General features: G+C 37.1%; 1 protein-coding gene and 2 long non-coding RNA genes across 11 annotated transcripts in view; 1 reads left to right on the plus strand and 2 right to left on the minus strand.

The window, feature by feature from the left end:
• The window catches only part of LOC137250019 (asparagine synthetase domain-containing protein CG17486), a 485,148-nt gene extending 472,132 nt beyond the window's left edge, over positions 1-13,016 (minus strand). For 2 of the 8 annotated variants that reach the window (XM_067782218.1, XM_067782217.1), the window contains exon 1: positions 12,167-12,708. In XM_067782218.1, coding sequence (XP_067638319.1) covers positions 12,167-12,626 — 460 coding nt within the window. In that variant the 5' untranslated portion in view covers positions 12,627-12,708. Of the gene's footprint in view, positions 1-12,166; positions 12,764-12,788 lie in introns of those variants that run through there. The other 6 variants (XR_010952694.1, XR_010952693.1, XM_067782216.1 and 3 more) reach the window with 6 other exon arrangements.
• On the plus strand, positions 2,672-4,563 carry LOC137250022 (uncharacterized). 2 transcript variants are annotated; one of them, XR_010952697.1, is made up of 4 exons: positions 2,677-2,714; positions 2,770-3,056; positions 4,355-4,442; positions 4,522-4,563. It is a non-coding gene; the product is annotated as an uncharacterized lncRNA (long non-coding RNA). The 2 variants fall into 2 exon arrangements; XR_010952696.1 differs by having other exon boundaries at positions 2,672-3,056.
• LOC137250020 (uncharacterized) lies at positions 6,896-7,684 on the minus strand. The gene is made up of 2 exons (XR_010952695.1): positions 7,633-7,684; positions 6,896-7,429 (listed from the first exon to the last, which is right to left on the minus strand). It is a non-coding gene; the product is annotated as an uncharacterized lncRNA (long non-coding RNA).
• Positions 13,017-18,051: the final 5,035 nt, after the last annotated feature.

The following is an 18,051-nucleotide window of genomic DNA, read 5'->3' on the forward strand; positions in this document are numbered from 1 at the left end:
TTGGCCTGCAGTTTGCTACCTCGCTCTTATTTCCATTTTTTAACCAAAAAAGAAGACAGCCCATCAATATCTTTTTTTTAAGAAGATTGTAGGGACGAGATGCCAATAATAATATCTGATTCCGATACCAATAATGAGCCAAAGTCCAAGGAATTAGCTGTATCAGAATCAACCCTAACATCAGAAATATTAGAGTCAACAACAAAATTAGATTTGAAAAATCAGCAAAAAGGTTCACTGTTTCCACTAAACTGTTTGAACTAATGCCATTAAAATTGACAGAAGTTGGAATATTGGAGGAACCTTTTTTTGTACGGACAAAGTTCCAAAAGGCCTTGGGATTTTGATTTAACTCTTCTTCGAAACCGGATATGAATTTATTATATAAAAACTTATCAAGCACATTGAACTGCTTCATGTATAATAACCCAGCCAGCATCTTTTGAAAATTTTGATAAAAAAATATTCAAATATCATACCCAAGATGATTAAAAACGTTCAAATTTAAAAGCATTTTCTGTTCGAAAATTAACGTATCGTCGGGAGAAAAATGTACCATAAATGTGATTATTCTTGAATAATCATTTATGATTCATATTTCGAAACACTTTTTATTCATCTTTTTATCATACTTGATATTACTGGAAGATTGTACTTTACTTCTTTTGGAATAACATTTGATTACTTTTCACAGTCATTTTTTGATCACATTTAAGAACAATTTTCAATCATATTATATGATGGTTTGGAATCATTTGTGAATAAGATTGTGATTCATTTTTCCATCATATTTAATACATAACTAAATACTATATAAAGATCATATTTCATCAGGGGGTGAAAGCATCTGGAAGCTCGGAAGTAAGCTTTTTGAACCGCAGGTAGTAATTAATTTGACCGTTGTACACACATACGACTACAACATCCAACATCATCTATGATCATCATCTTAGATTATGGTAACGATGTCTTTAAAAATCACGATTTTACTATGTCTCATATCATTCTTTAAATATAACTAGATGTTTTCGACAATCATAGCTCATGGAGGATGTTGAAGCCGGGTCCAGGCGTGTCGATCAAGCTTAACTTACCAGCGGTTAAACAGCTTACAACTTCCGTACATCGGTTCCATCCAGTATGTCTTTTCTGGGAAGCCGCATCTAGAGAAATGCTAGAAGACATCTTAGGTTAGCAGCAGCACTTATATTACTTTTAGTCTTGAATATGTGTTGTATATTTGTAATTTTTTTGGATTTTATGATTGAAAAATTTTGAGCTAATGAAGAAAAATCATATTTTCAATGAGAAGTATAGTTTTAACAAGTAAAAAATTCATCATTTATTCAAGAAAGGTAGTCTGCAAATATTAAGAAAGTTGATTGAAAAATGATTTTAAATTTTTGATCACCGAAGTTAAAGAAATTAAATTCAAAAATGATTCCAAATTGTGATTGAAAAATTGTTCTCAGTTATTGATCATCAAAAGCAAACAGGTTTTATTATTCTCTATGTTCATTTTTATAAAATCTTAAAATTTATTCATCAAAGTTATTCGAAAATTATTTCAAAAAGTGATCGAAAAATGATTTTCAGTTTTTGATCATTAAAAGTAATCTTATTTTATTATTTATTTTGTTCAACTGTATGAAAACTCAGTATTTATTCGCAAGGAGTAGTCAAATTGTATTGATATGAAGGAAAGTTCAAAAATTTATCATCTAAATGCTGTGTGGGAAGTATCGATCTCTAAATGAAAAGTCATTGGTTGCTTTGTACAACTTAGAATACTTATTTCTACGATTTTTAAGCTTTTTTAACCTGGTATTGTACCAGGGTAATTTATGTATTTTGCTTCGAAGAAGGGAGATATTTCTACTAAATATATCAGATAACTGCAGCAGAAAAAATTCAAAGCATTCAGAGGCATTTCTAGCACAGAAAATAGACTTCCAGTCAATTTCAGCAATACTCGAATTGAGTGCATCAAAATTTGCATCTTTGAAATTGTAGGAGGGAGTATTTTGAGTGGTATTGTTAGGTACAAATTCAATGAATTCTAAAAATAAAGATAAGGGTACGTGATCCATTTCCGATTTGCAGATAGGAAATTGACGGGTTGGATTTTATATAAGGTGCCACGATTTTCAAACTTTTGTTGATTTGTAGGTGTAGAGGGGGTCCTAAAAATCACCAGAATGGAATCCGCAGCTCTAGGAAACTCTTAGGCCCGGTTTCACCAACTCGACTTAACTTAGTTAAGTCATATTTTTTAATTTTTCTGTTTCACCACCAAAGCTTAGCTAAGTCGCAAATTAGCCTACCTGTTAGCTGGCTTATTCTCGACTTTCAACAGTGTTGCTGTAGTACAAATTTTGAGTTGAATTAAATGGCACTATTTATACTTATTTCATTATGCAAATATAGCAACCCCGCTATTGTTGACATCTGTAATTTCTCTGAAAAGGCTTATTTGTATTCTCGGTGGAAAATTTGTAAAAAAATTAATGGATCTTCGAGATTCTGGTGAAAGTGATTGCGATTTTGAAGCTCTGCAGGTAATCGTGCTTCGACGAAAAAGAAAAATTAAAGAGCGTCCTGACTTGTTTCATTATTATAACGATGTTGACTTTCGCGAACGATTTCTTATGTGCAAAGGTGCTGGCTTGGTTGGTTTTTTCTTTAATGAAAGACAAAATTTATCTTGAAGCTCGGTAAGTTTACATCATATTTTATAAATGTTGCCCTAAATTACTTCTCCGTTTACAGCAACAACGCAATGCAGCCACACCAAATATTTTTCATCGCACTCCGGTTCTATGCTCCAGGATCTTTTTAGCAAATTGTGGCAGCCCTTTCCGGAGTTTCAAAAGCAAGTGCCTCACGTGCAATTACGCTAGTTTCCTACCATCTAGTATCCTTGCAACCAGATTTTGTGAAATTTCCTCAAACGAAACAGGAGCGCTTGGAAACACAGGCTGCTTTTAAAGAAAGGGCAAATTTTCCGCGTGTAATTGGGGCAATGGACTGCACCCATGTTAAAATCAATTCCCCAGGTGAATATGCGTGAATAGCAATTGGAAAAAATATCTCTATATTTATTTATAAACGCTTCCCAAGGCAGCCGGTGCTGTCCGGCTTCATTTCAGTCTAATCCCATTTAATTTGTTGCGTCCTCCCAGCAGATCCTTGCAGCGGGGTAAAAGTTTAGTTGAGGGGTCGACTGCTAATACGCTACCAAAAATATCGAGAGAGGTATCAAAAGATGCGAATAATCTCGAAAATAATAATCCGAAGGCGGAAAATAAAAATTGTATCTCAGTTCTGAGATATTTGCAGTTGAAGTGGGCGATTTTCATGTGGTTGTTGTAACGTTGTGTACCCACAAAAAAAAGTTGTGAACATAAGTGTTTTGCGCGGATATAGTTTTGGTCTACAAACCGGTGTTGGACCCACCCAGGGTAATTTTTTATAAGCGCGGCCGAAGGCCGCCAATACAGAGAGGTGTTCTGCGCAAAAATACGATGGATCCCACCCCTGGTTTCGGAGGGACCCGCGGGAAATATTTCTGTTTTTCGTTAATATCTTTTGAACGAGTTAAAATTCTTACTTTCGGCATTCGGATTATTAATACTGATGTCAAGACGCGTCGTTTGACACCTCTCGATATTTTTGGACGCGTATTAGCGGTCGACCCCTCAACTAGACTGTTACCTGCAGCGGGACTGCGCCATACTCCTGCTCCGGGAAGGTATCGAACCCTAAGGGCGCCCCGTAGTCTACGCCTCAGCACCCCTCACTACCTTTCAGCAGCTCTGCTGCTCAACAAGCCACGCCCCACGGCGCCACCAGCTCATACGGCCGCTTCCACTCATGACTACAATCTCCGTAGTTGAGTTGGTAGCAATGCCGAGCATCAGCAACCGCCCCGTCTTCTTCTCCCCTCTTGGAACCAACGCTTTTAATAACCCTCATTCATACGGCTGAGTTCTCAGGTGCCGTATTTCCTCAAAATGCTTACGGAGATGACTCCTTAAGCCCCTAGGCGGTGTTGGCTCATCAATAAGATGTCTGTTGGGATGCTCAGGTTTCTGGGTATTCAACAGGAACTGTTTGGTTAGCATCTCATTTCTCTCCCTGATGGGGAATATTCTCGCCTCATTATGTAGATGGTGTTCTGGGGACAAAAGAAGGCAGCCCGTGGCGATTCTGAGAAAAGTATTTTGGCAGGCCTGTAGCTTCTTCCAGTGGAGTCATTTTTAGGCTTGCCGACCATATGGGTGACGCGTAGCACGTAAACTGCTGGCCAATTGCTTTGTATGTAGTAATGAGCGTTTCTTTATCTTTTCCCCAGGTACTGCCAGCAAGGGATTTGAGGATTTTATTACGGCTCTGGATTTTCGGGACAATTGCGGCTGCGTGCTCACTAAAATGTTGCATCTGTGAGTGAAGAATAAATAGCACCAGCGAACAAAAACTATTTTTTTAACATACTAAACATTTATTTTATATTATTTCCAGGCGAAGAAGATCAAACTTATGTGCAATGGAAGTGGCTGCAAAAAGATACATCAAAACGCTGCTAATGCGGTCATTGGTTAAAATTGGTTGAGAAAGCTCCTGTATAAACTTATTACTTTTAAATAAACGCAAATATATTTTTATTAAGAAAAAATTAACCAAATAAATTCACAAATAATAATAATAATTTAATACTTTATAAACACTGTAATTTATGTTGATTATATTTAGTGACTGCTTCCCAAGGCAGTCGGTTCTATGTACCGGAGCGATTCGGGATTTTTCTGACGAAGGACTGTCATTTCAGTGTAACCCCATTTAATTTGCTGCGTCCCTCCCACAAATTTGCATCCTCCCAGCAGCTCCTTGCAGCGGAACTGCTCCATATTCTCTTGCTCTGGGAAGGTATCGAATCCAATCCGGGTCCGCCTCCTGACCCCGGTCCTGAGAAATGCTTCTGCTGCGTCTGCCGGAAAGGAATATTTTTAGGACGGTCATACTCTGTTCAGTGTGTCTCGTGTAAGGGATGGTTGTATCGGACAGGTTGTTCTGGGCTTGATCCCAAAACCCGACGTCCACGTAACTTTTATAAATCTTTTGTGGCTCCTTGCTGTTCACGTCCAAGGGCATACCGTAGTCTACGCTTTAGCGTCTCCGCGACGGCAACCCCCGAGGGGTTTCATTGCGCCATGTTGCCAGGTCGCAAACCCCAATCTACCGGGTACCCCAATGCTTGCCCAAGGACGCCCAGTCCCAGGGCAACAACAGCAGTTGCGTCCTGGCCTTCCTCAACCCAGGCGTAGTCACCCGTCACTTACTCCCAGAGTGGCGACGTCTCCCCCTATGCACTTCAGAATTCTGCAGTTAAACTGTAGTGTACTAACTGGGAAGATCACGGAGATAGTCGATTTCATGAAGCGGCACAACATCCGCATTGCTGCGATTCAAGAGACTAAACTCACAGCAAGGTCTGCAAACCTGTTCTGTGTATAATGTCCACAGAAAAGATCGCATGAGCGGAAATGGAGGCGGCCTCACGTTTATCATACACCACTCTGTGCAATATCATATATTTGATCCTGGCATCGACCGCTGGGACAATGTCTTAGAACGTCAAGGCCTTTCTGTCCGGTCAGCCGATGCAAACCTAGAAATCATCAACATCTACATCCCTCAGCGCCTTACTCACTGGCAACAATCGCATTATCTTAGCCGACTTTAATGCCCATCACGATCTATGGCGTTCAAATTTGCGGGCGGACAGTAGGGGTGAGATGTTGGCTGATCAAATAGAAGAAACGACGTTCTGCACAATAAACGGAGACGCCCCCACACGTATGGTAGGAAGCTGTCACAGCTCGCCAGATATCTCAATCGTGAGCGCAGAACTCGTAAACTGCGTCAACTGGCAGCCGATGGTAACATTCGCATCCGACCACCTGCCCATACTTATTTCGCTCGAGCGTACCGCCGACTTCATCGTCACTGAAAAACGCACTTTCATAAACTTCAAAAAAGGAAAAATGGGAAGAATATAAATGCTTTACAGACAACCGCTTTGCTGCCCTCCCTATCCCGACTGATGCCCGCCAAGGGGAGCGTGCCTTCCGTAAGGTCATTGAATCCGCCTCGGCACGTTTCATTCCCGCCGGGAGAATTCCCGAAATCCAGCCCCACTTCCCGGCGGACCAGGTGGACCGCAAATTATCTGGGTGGTCGGCAGGCATCGGTGCAATTTAGAAACGAAACATCAAAGCCAAGAAGAATTAAACAAGGGGTGCCACAGGGTGGTGTTCTATCCCCTCTTTTGTTTAATTTCTACATATCTAAGCTACCTTCACCACCAGAAGGAGTCACTATCGTTTCATACGCCGATGACTACACAATAATGGCCACAGACCCAGGCCCACAGATCGATGAGCTCTGCAACAGAATAAACGGCTACCTCCCTGATCCCGACTAAATCTTCCGCGACCTTATTTACAACATGGACTTCCCAAATGTCGACCATTTTGAACATCCACGCCGATGGCACTACGCTACCGACTGTCCTACACCCCAAAATCTTGGGTGTGACGTTTGATCAGGATCTACATTTTGGTGAGCACGCAGCCGACATTGTTCCGAAAATCCAGAGCCGTAATAAAATCCTCAAATCCCTTGCTACTCGATACAATCATAAAGCGTGGGCCTGGCCCTAAAGAGCAACCAACTATGCTTTGTATTTAGTTTTTTGCAACCATTCTTTTTAGGTAAGGGTAATCGCTATGTTAATTGGATGTGGCTGGAAAAGGGTGCACCCAAACGGTGTGAATGTGGATTTTATTTCCAATTAAAGGAAGTAAAACCAATTTAAAAAGAATTACAGCAAAAGTCAACTTAAAACCGTGGTATATATTCGTCCGATATATTATTAATTTCAATATAATTGTTTACACATTATAAATAAACTAAGAATGTTAGCCTATGTTATAACCAGTCAAGAGGTAACCACTATTACCATTCATATTTACTTCAGGATGTGTGCGATTGGGCAATATTTGATAGTAACGTAACCAATTTCAAGTAAAATGCAAATGTGTGACATTACAGTTGGTTTTCAGCTCTACATATAAGTCCATTAACAATTCCTTGCTAAGACTGTACAACACTATTGGGCGTGAAGGTTTTACAAAGTGTAATAAAGCTTGCACGATGTTACTTGGGTGTTCCTTTGCTGCTATGACAAGTGCATCAAAAGTGACGCGCATTAACTCACATGCACGCCGGTTTTCTATCTGCCATTTCTGCGCCGGTGCTGCTGGAACTGTTGCAGATGGGTTATTTGTTTCGCTATAATCGCCGGTGCTGTCGCTATTAGGGGACGCTGCTGTTGTTGTAACAGTGCTTGATGTTGCGCCCGAAGTTGCTGCAGAAAAAAAAGAGTCAAGTTATTACAGCTAGCAAGGTTTTATTGTGCTGTAATGGCGAAAACCTGTCCGAGGTTTTTGAGCATACAAATTTAGGTCGTTCTGTAAACAAGACCAGAAATGCTTTGGAGAATTCTCCAAGTGTTTTTGGCATATTTTATACAGATCAAGCCTGTCTCATCGTTTATTCAATCTTACTTACCCGCATCATCTTCGCTTAGTTTCTGCTTTTTACTGCTTGGCTCTCTTTCTTCATGGATGTACTTGGCTCAGTTTGCGGCCTCGGGTACCTGTTGATCCTTCTTTTGATAGTATTCTCGCAGCACCGAATATAAATTTACCGAGATACGTGTTAGTTACTCTTTCATTGCTTGCTTCTGTGGCATATTACCTGGATGCATGTGCACAAGTGTCGCCTCAGTGTTAGCGCCAATTGAATTCAGAAAGCTTGCAGGTAGCAACCACTTGTACCACTCTCATACATTAAATAACTACCAAAACCGCTTACACCCGCATATGAAATGTTATTATTTTTATTATAATTTTATTAAAAGTTGCCAATACGCAACTGACAGCCGTAACTGACAATACTTCAAATGGATTGGGTTGCGTGAAATTAAAGAGTAGCAAAAAATACTACTATGTATAAAACAGCTGATAGGTGTTGTTGTATGTCAATTTCGTTAAGTAACTAAGTTGGTGAAACCGAAAAAAAACTAAGCCGCAAATCAGGACTAACTTAAGTCACAACTAAGTTTTAGCCTTAGTCGAGTTGGTGAAATCGGCCCTTAGTTTATGAAATATAAGCTTTTTAATTCCCAAATTTAGTAAAATTTCAGCTTAAGTCCTGCACTTAAAATTCGGGTAGCACATGTCGATAGAGGTACCAAAAGACGCGTATTTGCGTCAAGATTCAGAATCCGAAAGCAGAAACTATATTTTTTATCTCATTTAAAAGTTATTCGCGGAAAACCCATCGGTACTATTGTTGAACTAACGAAAACATGTGAAGGTGGTGAATAGTGTTGCCAGCTCCGCAACAATGTCTTTTTATCTTGGTACAACATTATAAGGTAGGGGCACGTCGACATAAATGCAAACAAACATACACTATCAATGTATTTAGTTTTTGTAAAACTCTTTGAATAATTTGTAGTCTAATATTATTTGGTGTGTTGACATTGCTCGGGTTTATAATCAGACTCAGTTGTATGCGTAAAACTGCTTGCAATAATTGATTCACTCACTGTATTGACCAATGAAATGTCACTAAAAATGAACTTCTCTTCCTTTCTCTTCTCTTCTCTTCTTTTCTCGTCTCTTCTCTTCCCTTCTCTTCTCTTCTCTTCTCTTCTCTTCTCTCTCTTCTCTTCTCTTCTTCTCTTCTCTTCTCTTCTCTTCTTTTCTCTTCTCTTCATCTTCTCTTCTCTTCTCTTCTCTTCTCTTCTCTTCTCTTCTCTTCTCTTCTCTTCTCTTCTCTTCTCTTCTCTTCTCTTCTCTTCTCTTCTCTTCTCTTCTCTTCTCTTCTCTTCTCTTCTCTCTCTTCTCTTCTCTTCTCTTCTATTCTCTTCTCTTCTCTTCTCTTCTCTTCTGCAGAAGGGTGTACTACGCAGAAGGAATCACCGTGGCGGTAGCCACGGTTATACCACACACCGGGACTTGGCATGGCGTAGCTCAGGGTTATTTTTTATAAGCGCGGCCGAAGCAGCCTATTAGTTAGGTGTTCTACGCAGAATTACTGTGCATGGCGCAGCCGGCGTTGGATCGGCTACCATAACAATAAACATAAGAGTTATAAGGTAATATCAGCTCGTTCACGAATGCTATAAGAGCTTTTTCAAATTTTTGGTAAATAAAGACTAGAAAAGTTAAAGATATATATGGGGTATTCCATCCCATTTCGACCAATTTTGAACCCGACCCCTTTAGAATTGGCTGAAAGTTTTTCTTCTTTTTCTAGCTTACGAAAGACGTTTTTCACAAGTTTTTCAAATTTTTTCATCCAACTCAAAAAAAGTTATGAATTTAAAAAAAACACCGTTTTTGTTTTCAGAATGCCATAGCTTTTTCAAAAATTTACCGTTTGGGATCTTTTTTTTTAATTTGTTTTTAAATGTACTTTCGAAAAAATTCAAAATATTTTAAAGTTTTTTTTTGTAATTTTTCAGTTTTTCGGATTTTCGAATTTCGCCCTTTTTTTCTCATTAAAAACTTCAATCAATTCTGCAATCATCCCCACTAATCCCGGAGTTGGCCGAGAATTTTTTTTTTTTTATTTAATTGAAAAAATAAACTTTAAATTTTTTTTGTATTTTTTCCGAAAAGTACATTTAAAAGTTATAGCATTTTGAAAAAACACCGTTTTTTTTCAAATATTTAAAAGTTATTTTGAGTTGAAAACGGTGTTTTATTCAAAATTCTATAACTTTTTTAAAAATATACCGTTTGGGATCATTTTTTTTTAAATAGGTTTTTAAATGTACTTTTCGGAAAAAATACAAAAAAAATTTTAAGTCTTTTTTTTCAATTAAATAAAAAAAAAATTCTCGGCCCACTCCGGGATTAGTGGGGATGATTGCAGAATTGATTGTAGCTTTTATGAGAAAAAAGGGCGAAATTCGAAATCTCAAAAACTGAAAAATTACAAAAAAAAAACTAAAATTTTTTGGAATTTTTTCCGAAAAGTACATTTAAAAACAAATTTAGAAAAATAAAATGATCCCAAATGGTAAATTTTTGAAAAAGTTATAGCATTTTGAAAACAAAAACGTGTTTTTTTTTAAATTCATAACTTTTTTTGAGTTGGATCAAAAAATTTGAAAAACTTCTGAAAAACGTCTTTCGTAAGCTAGAAAAAGAAGAAAAACTTTCAGCCAATTCTAAAGGGGTCGGGTTCAAAATTGGTCGAAATGGGATGGAATACCCCATATACATCAGATGAAAGGTATTTTTATACATTATTTTTTAATTTTTGAAATCCATCCACTAATTTCGGAGATATTTTATTTGAAAAATTCATAATTTCGCCTTTTGACATGGAATTACCCCAAACCTTTCATTTGCACCAAAAAAGAAATATACCGTTGGAATCAGCATAAAAATCTCCATAAGGTCCGATTTTTAATTTTTTTTTTTGACAAATGTATGTATTCTGCATTTGTTCTAATTAAATACATTATTTTAAATTATTCAGAGAATTACAAAAACAAAATACATTGATAGTGTATGTTTGTTTGCATTTATGTCGACGTGCACCACCTTATAATGTTCTACCAAGATAAAAGATATTGTTGCGGAGCTGGCAACACTACTCACAACCTTCATATGTTTTCGTTTGTTTAATTGCAACAACGAAAAAAGCGACAATAGTGCCGACGGTTTTCGCGAATAACTTTTAAACGAGATAAAAAATATAATTTCGGATTCTGAATCTTGACGAAAATACGCGTCTTTGATACCGCTATCGACATGTGCGACCCGAATTTTAAGTGCAGGACTTAAGTTGAAATTTTACTAAATTTGGAAATTAAAAAGCTTATATTTCATAAACTAAGAGTTTCCTAGAGCTGCGGATGATAATTTTGTGATTTTTAGGACCCCTTCTTCCCCTACAAATCAACAAAAGTTTGAAAATCGTGGCACCTTATATAAAATCCAACCCCAGAAGGGTGTACTACGCAGAAGGACATCACCGTGGCGGTAGCCACGGTTATACCACACACCCGGACTTGGCATGGCGTAGCCCAGGGTCATTTTTTATAAGCTCGGCCGAAGGCCGCCTATGCAGAAAGGTGTTCTACGCAGAGTTACCGTTGGAATCAGCATAAAAATCTCTATAAAGTCCGATTTTTTATTTTTTTTTTTGACAAATGTATGTATTCTGCAATTGTTCCAATTAAATACATTAATTCATTAATACACAAATTCATAATTTCGCCTTTTGACATGGAATTACCCCAAACCTTTCATTTGCACCAAAAAAGAAATATACCGTTGGAATCAGCATAAAAATCTCCATAAGGTCCGATTTTTAATTTTTTTTTTTTGACAAATGTATGTATTCTGCATTTGTTCTAATTAAATACATTAATTTTAAATTATTCAGAGAATTACAAAACAAAATATATGATAGTGTATGTTTGTTTGCATTTATGTCGACGTGCCACCACCTTATGTTCTACCAAGAAAAAAAGATATTGTTGCGGAGCTGGCAACACTATTCACCACCTTCATTTGTTTTCGTTTGTTTAATAGCACCAACGAAAAAAGCGACAATAGTACCGACGTGTTTTCCGCGAATAACTTTTAAACGAGATAAGAAATATAGTTTCTGCTTTCGGATTCTGAATCTTGACGCAAATACGCGTCTTTTGGCACCTCTATCGACATGTGCTACCTGAATTTTAAGTGCAGGACTTAAGCTGAAATTTTACTAAATCTAGAAATTAAAAAGCTTATATTTCATAAACTAAGAGTTTCCTAGAGCTGCGGATGATTATTATGTGATTTTTAGGACCCCCTCTACCCCTACAAATCAACAAAAGTTTGAAAATCGCGGCACCTTATTCAAAATATTCCCCGGCGTAATTTAATAGAACTAAACTAGTCACAAGTTATGAAAATGCTCCCACTGCATTCCAGAATTACGAAACTCTACAGTTGTGCTTTTTGTACAAGTTTGTAAAAATAAGTAAAATAACTATGATTCAATTATGTGATTGAATCATGTAACATACCTGAAATACTCATAAATCGAATATTTTCCTTTTCCTTCTCCACTATAAGCGAGGTTCGACCCAACGAATCTCTGCATATATACAAATCGTGAGTGGTTTTATTGAAAAATATTAGACTAAAAGGTCCCTCCAATGACTGCAGTAATTGGCACACATTCGTTAAATCCGTACAGTCAGATAACATTTTCCCAAACCACTCCGTATCGGAAATAGTCCGTACTTTATCTGGAATATTGAATATGTCACCATTTAATAGCATAATGTAATTTTGTCCATGAAAGGGCTGTGAACAAAGAAATGTTCCTTGTTGCCAAAGAATAGAGCAGGCAAATTGTAACGAGACTTTGTCAACAGTTACGTCAACCGAAGAGTTAAAATCTGGTCCTCGACGCTTTAAATAATTTTGGAGCCCTTCACAATTTTCTATTCGACAGTTTACACCGCAAAATATTCCGCACATTTTGTTAACTTTTTTTGTAGGGGTTACTTACTCCCGCACCGTGGCTAGGGAGGTCGATTATAAATCGAATTATTTGGCCCAATCAATAAATTAAAGCGCCATCACCATTTACGACACTTTTCTCTATTTTATTTCAATCAGACCAATTCTAAATATTCTCACGGAATTTTGTTCTCGCGGATTTTTTTATTCCCACGGAAAAATTCCTCCAATTCTTTTCTCCTAGGGAGAAGAATTATTGGGGAATAGGAATTTTGAATTTTCGAAGTCAGCTGTTTTGTCAATTGGAATTTCGTTGCGCATTTCTTATTTTGTTTAAAAAATGGAAAAATCAATTATTGTTGCGAATTTGTTTGAAATTAAGAAATAAAATATAAACAATGCATAGTATTGCATTTTATGTGGTATTCACTGAAATGAGTAATGAATTGTTGCCACAGCAACATCAACAGAGGAGCATAAAAGCCTTCCGCGATTTACAACCAGATTGACTGAATTTTGTGTGTGTTAGTGCAGTCGGGTGGCTTCGTGACACACGTATTTGTTGTCGGCTACACGTTGATGAAAATCAAAAATTTTTGATTTTTTCATTTGACGCTAGCTTATTTGATAGTCGCGGGGTGTGATTGACAAAACGCAGTGTTGTATTTAGTTTGGGTCGACATTCAAAATGAACAAGTGCGCGGAAGACAAGCAACTCATATTAAAATTTATTGAAAATTAGCAATATTTACCAGCTTTATGGAATGTAAAGCTTTTATTATTATTGAATAAAATTTTTATAAATTTTTTTATTATTTAATAAAACTGCTGTAGTTGCAAGTAAAAAAAAGTCATCATCCGATGACGACATATTCACGTCCGAACACTACGGTTGCTCAATGCAAATGTTGATTGATGGCTTTTTATTTGATAGTCGCGGGGCAAGCGACAAATACCCGACACGCACACATACAAGAATTCAGTCAATCTTGTTGTAAATCGCGGAAGGCTTTAAGAAGAAGAAGACGGCGGGATAACACAAATCCGCCGGAGTTGCCTGCTTTCATTCAGCAAAACTATTTTCTGGCGGCCAAGTCGAGTTGAGTTCGCCTTTCGCCATATGCCAATATCTATTTCAACCTTCTTAAAAATCCTTGCGCAATTTCTGGATGGCTGCATCAAATATACGAAGAGCTCTTCCGTTGCTTATGAAATACTTTTCGCCTTAAAATAAAGAATATTACGGTTGTTGTTGTTGTTGTATTAACAGTGAGAATATTGTAGAACGTAAATACATATTTTAGCACAAATTTGTACAAATAAGTGTTCTTTCTTAAAAGAACCAATTTCCTTTAACTATTTTTATACATTCCCTATAATTTAACAAGTGAAAAAACTCCTTTGAAATGGCAGAGAAATCTCCCTCTCCCTCACATTCATAGTACCTACTTTTCTCCCATAACCGGTTTCCGCTTTTTCGAACATTGTTCAGAATAGGAGGAAAGGGAGAAGTGAAAAAACTCACAAGGAATTTTTATTAAGAATACGAGGAATGGGAGAAGGGAAAAAACTCGCACGGAATTTTCGTTTAGAATTGGGCTGAATATGTAGCGTGCAATTCCGTTCATGTCCTTTCGTCAGAGTGGTTGTGCAGTGCTAGCCTCGGCTCAAACAAGTATGTACATTGGTTGAGCAAACTCGCAACATAAATATGAGGAACAAACATAATCTCAAATTGCCGTTTTTTAGAACTGAAATTGATCAACAAAACATTTTCTACAAGGGTCTGAAAAGTTACAATGATCTGCCTATGGATATAAAAAGTTGCAACGAAATAACAGTATTTAAAACAAAATTATACGAATATGTGTAAAACCTTAGCTATAAGATAAAAAACTGTAATAAAATCTAATTTACGAATAATCTAATCTAATCCTTTGAGCAAGTAATTGACAAACATGTATGTTTTGTCAAAATGTTCTGAGCAAACATACGAACACTTAGGTAAAGCGCACACGAGGCTACGCGTCATAGACGCGTACAAGATATTTCATATAGCTACAATTTCTCTACGCCTCAAGATCTGCACACGAAGCTACTTTCGAGCGTCGCTACAAAAAGCAAACAATTATTGAAAAAAAATAAAAAATTAAATTTCTTCAGCTATGTATATCCGTCCCCGAAACCAAAGGAAAATAGGTATTAAACGTTTTTTGCATCCCCGTGCCTTTGTAAATTATGAAAGGAAATTTTAAACCACCGCGAACTAGAGAAAACGGTGATTTCTAGTTTCCAACACTTTTTAGCCTTTTAAACGCTTCAACAATGTCTAACCAAGCTGTTGTGGTGTTTAATACTCTTTTTTGCTTTGGTAATATACCTTTCACGCACTTTTATTAGCTTAAGTAAAATTTTTTAACTAATTACATAAATTTGCATACAAAAAAATGTTAACAAACATCTTGGTCTTCCTCGTGTGCACCTTGCCTTAAGAAGGCTATTTTCCGTTGCTTTGCATACTTCGATCCAAAACAATTTTCGGGAGCTCGACAAACTTATTAAAAACCTTGCTTTTTAGGCTGATATTTCGTATTAAAATATTTCCAAGGCATGGGGCTCATATTTTTTCTTGTTTATTTAAAATAACTATGAAAGTAATTTAGTCGTATTCGTTAACATGAAATCGATCAAAATGGTAGCAAAGAGGATAAATACAATAAGAGCCGTCACTCGTTATTTTTTCTGCATTTACTCGATGTAAACTGTGAGGTAGTCGCTACTTTTGTTTTATGAGGGACATTTTTGAATTGCCTCCCATTTATCGATGCGGTGTTGTCATGTTATGCAAACATATTTTTTGGAAAGAGAATTAAATAATTAATTAAATACAGTCGGAAAAATAAACACAAATACCTCATGAAAATGTATAGAAGACATAAACATCTCGTCCAAAAAAAAGTAGCGACTACCTCACAGTTTACATCGAATAAATGCTTAAAAAATAACAAGTGACGTCTGTTATTATATTTATCCTCTTTGCTGGTAGCATATTTTTGGTGAAATCGTCATTGTCATTGTATCATGGTTGATCCGAAATCTAAAGTTGACCTAAGGGTAGAGTTGGGTCGTTTCGTTCTGAACTTGTTCAATTGACCGGGTATCTCAACTGAACAAGTGAACTCGATCTTCTATTTCGGTTCTATTAGATCTTTTAGTTCATTTGTTCTTTTAGTTCGTTTCATCTAATTTTATTCTTTCTCTCTTCTCGTTCGCGAAGATTGTAACTTCATACATACATGCAGTGAACAAATTTGCTTGAAAAAAAAGAACAGATGAACAAAAAGAACAACTTGTTCGTTCATCAGAAAAAGCACGAAAGAACCGAATCTCTGAAATGAACGAAAAAGCACAACTCCACCTAAAGGTGGCACCTGCACTCCATTTTGGCGAATTGGCGGACATTGTGAATGATGACTAAGTGTGATATCATATCTGTCAACTGCCTGACAGGATGTTCAATATGGCTACTTTTTAGCGTTTTGACAGGATGTTCAATATGGCGGCGCATATCTTCAGCGGGTGATAGAAAGAGATACAGAATGAGACAGCGATAGTCAATTACAAATCAGGTGATCCAATCACTTTGGAATTTTGACGTCTATACAGAAGATATCACACTTAGTTATCATTCACAATGTTGGCGGAGTTGGGGTGTGCAGTGCTAAACCAAGGATTATCGAAAATAAGGATGTTGCAGGAACGAAAAATCGTATGAATCAAGCTTCACAAAATTCTAGTAGGTTACATTTACCACTTACCACAGCAGAATTTGTTAAACTACCACTGTCTGTATTTGTTATTTAAAAACTATTTGTACACTTTTTATTCAGCTAATGTGTTCAGAATTTTAACTTTTACTCTATAAAACTCCAATCAGTGTATTTCTGTGCTTAAATTATGTTAAAAATTGTGTTAAACTTTTTGGTGTGGCGAAAGTGACCTACTAGAATTTTGTTACGCTCCGCTGCTTTCCACCGAAGTTTGCGCCAGCAACATCTTTATTTTCGATAATCTTTGCCTAAACTACCCTACAAAGCTAAGGCCACACTGAGCTGCAAAATATTCTTCGCATGTATTCTTATGGAACAATTCACACCTAGCGGCAGCAGCACTGCGCGGCGCGGCCATGAGCGGCAATGTTGATGAAATAGGCAAAAATGTGAAGCGCCGCTGCCGCTACATGTCGCACCGCTTAGTGTGCACGCACTTCAAGACAGGTACTCGCACAAATCGAATACCCAGTTTGCGCATTCACGAGTTCAAATTGCTTCGCTCTGCGCAACTACGTCACAGTTGACTGTTTGAGCGAATGAAAGAGAGAAAAAGCAAGAGATTTTGGAAAATGACGTAAGAATTGGCCATAAAAAAGAGCTGATCTAATGTTTACATACGCAATGCGCAATCTTCCAATTTGATTTGTGGGTTCTCGTTATACGCCAATTACACGGCTCAAGTATCCTTGTGCCAATTACCAATTTGCACAAGAATTTTCCCGGTGTGTGCATTGGTTGCGCTATTTGCGCAAAGAACTGCGCTAAAATCAAAACGATTTTGATATTTACGCATGCTGCAAATATTACACATGCTTTTTTCTTCGTGTGTGGTAAATCTTACACAGTTTACCTGGGGTTCCTGATAATATAGCATCAGTAATTATTGCTTAAAAATGTTAATATCGAAGGCGCAAGGACCATCTCTAGCTTGTAACAGGAATTCACACAAATTCAATAATAAATAATAATTTTTTTATACAATTAGAACACATGTTTCATTTGTTGCGCTAGTTGAAAAATGAATATTGTGCAGTGCTGCAATGAGTTGAGCTGGTCTTGCAATTAAAATATATATTTTATAAATACAATGGAAAATAAACGCTTCTGTGCGAGTGAATTTTTATACAATTAATGCCTTTTTTATACAATTAAAATACATGTTTCATTTGTTGCGCTACTTTAAAAATGAATATTGCGCAGTGTTTTTTAACCGTGTATGTCAAAATTTTCATTTGCACAAATTTCGTCGTTTTATATTTGCGCATGGTTTTTGTGTCATGTATGGGCCGTATTAACTAATCGATTACTTAGTCGTCATCGATAACTTGGTCTCCAATCATCGTCTTACGGCGTTATTATGTATAAAGCGGCAATTACTCACCGACGTGCGCCGTACGTACGGACGTTTGTCCTACGAAATACGTTTGACCGAACCCTCAAGCCCGTAAGAATTAATGTGTGCGTCTGTGTACATGTACATAACATATTTGTGTGTGTTGTTTACAGATAAGCACTGTTGCCATTGACCATTTTGCATGCATGCTTATGGAAACATCAACTGTTTCCAATTTAATTTTTGATGTTGTAAAAGGCTGGAATTAATATTAAAT

This window comes from Eurosta solidaginis, chromosome 4, assembly GCF_040869045.1.
Source record: "Eurosta solidaginis isolate ZX-2024a chromosome 4, ASM4086904v1, whole genome shotgun sequence".
NCBI lineage: Eukaryota > Metazoa > Arthropoda > Insecta > Diptera > Tephritidae > Eurosta > Eurosta solidaginis.